Source organism: Rhagoletis pomonella, unplaced genomic scaffold (genome assembly GCF_013731165.1).
Source record: "Rhagoletis pomonella isolate Grant_MI unplaced genomic scaffold, Rhpom_1.0 Rhpom_scaffold_00006, whole genome shotgun sequence".
Lineage (NCBI taxonomy): Eukaryota > Metazoa > Arthropoda > Insecta > Diptera > Tephritidae > Rhagoletis > Rhagoletis pomonella.
The window spans coordinates 21,285,619-21,290,132 of record NW_023458560.1 but is presented as its reverse complement, the minus strand read 5'-3'; the positions used below and the strand labels follow the sequence as shown (position 1 = coordinate 21,290,132).

The following is a 4,514-nucleotide window of genomic DNA, read 5'->3' as shown; positions in this document are numbered from 1 at the left end:
TCAAGATACATAAACAATTCTTAAGCTACATATCGCACACCGTCTTCAAAAGGGGCACAACTCGCAATTACACGTTTGTCAGAAAATGCGAAAAACTATTTCTTAGCACACGATAATCATACCTTTACCCTAGTTTTTTTCTAACAAATTATAACAAAAACTTTCCTCCAGCTTTTGCTGAAAGCTAAGTAAAAGCTCTGTGTACATTTTTAGCTCATAATTTCAAAAAGGCCAAATTTTGAGTTGTTCCTCTTTTGAAGACGGTGTGCGGCATGTACATTTCTCTATCAGGGAGTAAAATTTTTTGAGAAAATCAGATTACTTCCAAATCCATTTCCCAGTTTATTGTGTGGCTTCTGATATAAAACGAAAAAATCCCTACACAGAAACGTAAACTTTATTCTCTTAATTTGAACAAATACCTGTAATTCTTATCACCACCAACACTTAAACCGTCCGCCTTGCCCATTCTAGCCAACCAAATACAAGCCGTCAGCTAGAAACATACCCACATACATACGTACGTTGAAAGTATAAAGTTCGTCCGCACCCGCACCCTCACATAGTCAGGAAGAAACGATAATGCATAGCGCAAATACAAACATTATCGACGACAACGCTTAATTCCCATACAATTGCAATCCAATCAATGTCGCTTCAGTGCGCGAAACGGGAGCGCGAAGGAAGAGAGAGTGAGAATACTGAAGCAGTACAGAGCCGGAGGAGGCAAAGAATTAAGTCAAAATGAAAGAAACGGAAGCAACCATGAACAAAAGACACAAGATCACGCGGGACGGAAAGAACGAAAAAAGTTATTTTCTAGCTGCCGAAATCTCGACGCCATCTTTGCAGTAAGAAGTAAACAACGAAGAGAACGGAGAAAACCGCGAAATTGTTGAACGCATGAAAAATCATTTTTATTATGCAAATTCTTCTAATAATCATGCCGTTGTGTTAAATTATTCTTTATCACACGTTGTCACAAGCGAAAATGAAGAAAATTGCAGTAAAAAGCCACCACCAAATTGTAAACAACGAAGAAATGTAAATAAACGGCTAATGTCAAAATCGTTCAACTTTTTTCCTTAATGCGATTCTAACGGGCTAGTCTCCTGCCCGCGTGATCTTGTCTTTTTGGTTCATGGGAAGCAACGCAAGCACAGCAATCGAAAACAGTTCAAGATGGCGGGGAAAAGCTCAACGAAGTAAAGATAGAGAGGGGCGCGCGAATTTGTAGTAGCGAAATTGTATCCAACAGTAATTCCGCAACGACATTGTACGGTATTGGCATGAGCGAGCGACGAAAAGTGTGACAACTGTTAAACGGGGAGGGAACTGAGGATATTGCAGTTGGCGTGTGTGTGAGTGCGAGTGTCAGGTTCTTCGAAGCGTAATGTTGGCGTAATGTATTTGCTATAAAATCTTAGACGACAGTATCAAGTAAAAAATCAACATTGTACATTTACTTACATACTTACATATAGTACTTGTACATACACTACAGTGTGTGACTACTAGTGACTACACGGTATACGGATCAGAAAATTTAGGAAAAATCTAGGCTTGTTCTTATACTACATATCCACATTCATGCATACCTAGATATGCACTTACCTGTAGTATATATTATAGCAATCTAAGTCAGTCGAAAGCAAATAAAGCAAAATAGCACCGACGAAGATTGTAATTGCGAAATTGAATTGAACAGCGCTAAAGATGTAGCACATAAGCCAATGTTGGCGTAAATGAGACACGAGTTCGCAACAAGCTTGAGCTTGAGAGTTTCTCACTCCGCTCCCAACTGAACATTGAAGATGGCATAGCTCGACTTTGTATTGGTAATGGCGTACATACTTAACTTCAGTTGAGAGGACTTTAAAGTGAGTGAGTGTATGTTGTAGAGCAATTTTACATCCGGTTGTATAAAAATCAATCGCCTTTCTTATGCTGTAACAGAATTACTGCCTTTTGTTGCAATTTGTAGTGTATATATTGAGCGCAATGCCTTTGAAATAAGCAAAATAAATTGCTTCCCTGTTAGAGTGGAGGAGTGAAATCTGGCGAAAATACAATTATTGTGCACTAATTGGTTGTTTTTAAATATATTTATATTTTTACTATTTATTTTTTCTGATTCCTGGTGATTTGGGACAAAATTTTTGTAACCGTGCGCTTTTCATTCACATAACGACCTTAAGGGGACGAGTGTCTTACATTCGGCAGTTAACTACTGAATTTCAGTATTAAAGTGAGGGTTCACTGATGAATTTGATTTAATCCTGCATTGTATGAATGCCCTTTAATACTATTGTATGCTTCTAAAGCGAGTCAAATCATTGTAAAGCTCGTACAGCTCATTGCTAAATCGTCTGCGATATTTGCCATCGCCAACGTGCAAAGGCCCGTAAATCTTTCGAAGAATCCTTCTCTCGAAAACTCTAAGAGCTGCCTCATCGGATGTTGTTATTGTTCATGCTTCGGTGCCAGCACAGTCTACCCAGTCCAAAGTAGCACTTCTTGGCAAGAGTGATTCTCCGTTGTATTTCAAGGCTGATATTACTATTGATGCTAATGCTAGTTTCCTCGTTTTCATTAGAGCCTGTTTTTACGTGGCTGGTCCCAAACCCAGCGCACAACCCTTTTCTGGGACGGGGGTGATTAACAGATGCTGCTGATTTCGGTGAGTCCTTAAACGGAATAAGTCGGAGTGGCCTCACCGAAGCTATTTCTCTTTCTGCCGTGACCCAAGACTCCACTTGGATTGGTTACCGCGTCTCGCACACGGGTTGCTCATGATGCCCAGAGATCCTTCTAACGGTGATGAGACACACGTCTTCTTATTTATCTTCGTATTCGACTTCGAATTCGTCGTCGTAGTAGCATTCGAACTCATTTTCATGATTGTTTTCGTCTCTGCATTCGTTTTCGTTTGTGGGTTCGTCTTCGTATTTTTCCTCGTCTTGGTGTTCAAGTTCCCCTTCGTGTTCATGTTCGTCTTCATCTTAACGTAAGTTTTTGAATTCGAATTCAATTTTCAAGACTTCATCAGGGATCGAACCTGCATCATCGATGTGCAAAGACAGAAGCGCTAACCACTGAGCTATGCACACCCCGTAAACTCTTGTTGCTAATTCGTTTCCATATTCAACCTAGACTGATTTTACACAGATCAAGTATTGAATTAAATTCTGCTCGCATGTGGAAGAGAGGGGGTGAAAAGAAAAGGGGCGAGTTCACATGCGTCTGTACCGTCAAGTCGTTTCAATTTTCTTGCTTTGCTTTTGATATTTTCTCGGTTTCCCATTTAAAGAACAAATAACTTGAATTCAACTGAATTGAAGCGTGTAAAAGTAAATAGAAAACACAAAAGAGAATGAGCAAGAATTGCTTTCAAGTACTTGAATCATGTAAATCGGGTGCTACTACTATCAAGTGCAGCTGATTTGCCGCTACTTAATCTTCCCTGCTGATGTCTAGAAAAATAAGTCTGATGAGGAGATGTGGTGATCTACGTAATAGCAGCTACAACTTCTACCGCTTAGACTTTGTTGCTATTTCCATTTTTCCTCATAAACATAATCGTGGCACAAAGCTCCATAACAATATTAAAGTAAAATTCTAATTAGCCACAAAAATATTAAAAATAAAAATAAATATTAGCTAGTGTCGGGTGTGACAGTATATTGTGACGGGTGGGACAGGTTGCTATTGACGACACATGGTTCGTGATTGAAATGAACACTACAGATTTGATATGAATATTTATTTAATTTTTAATAGCAGGACCTTATTTAAGCAATGGGAAGCTTAAGTAGGTTAGGTTAAAAAAACACATCTGTGACGATCGGAACCTCCACTAATCATTTATTTAAACGCTGACAACTTTTCACCATAAATGTAACTTTGTAATAACTCACCACTGCTTTAAAGTTGATGAATTTTAATTTCTTTTTAGATAATTATTTTTTGCATTGTCACCTTAAATAGACGAGATATGCCTTAGCAACTTGATAAAAAATACTATATCAGGTAAAGTGGCACTCCGGATGCGTTTATAACTACAAAACTATAAAATAGAGAACTGTAAAAAATAATCTTATGTGATGATACGCGAGTTCGGGATGATTAAACTATCGAGAGAATTGCAATCGAGTCCATAATAGACTCGCTTCCCGACTGTAAAATCGAGATGTCGACTGACTTATCACCGACGAGATCGTGTGAACTTAATCGTTAGCTTTCGGAGCCTTGTGCAGGTGTGTATTAAGTATTTTTTTTTTAATTGTATATGTAATACTGCACTGTCCTCGTAAGGACAAAATCTGACATCGCCGCCATCCAAGGAATGCGTTGGACGGGGCAAGGCAAGCAATGTCTGGGGCCTTGCGACGTCTACTACAGCTGCCATGTAAAGCAGCGAAAATTCGGAGTTGGATTTGTGGTGGGAGAGAGACTCCGTCGCCGAGTACTGTCGTTCACCCCGGTGGACGAGCGTCTAGCCACCATCCGCATCA

The 4,514-nt window shown here is 39.3% G+C and overlaps 1 protein-coding gene across 1 annotated transcript in view; it reads right to left on the bottom strand.

Annotated features, from left to right (window-relative positions):
• Positions 1-2,893, bottom strand: part of LOC118741819 — a 4,275-nt gene extending 1,382 nt beyond the window's left edge. Inside the window, exon 1 of the mRNA XM_036473793.1 lies at positions 2,770-2,893. Coding sequence (XP_036329686.1) covers positions 2,770-2,893 — 124 coding nt within the window. The remainder of the gene's footprint in view (positions 1-2,769) is intronic.
• Positions 2,894-4,514: the final 1,621 nt, after the last annotated feature.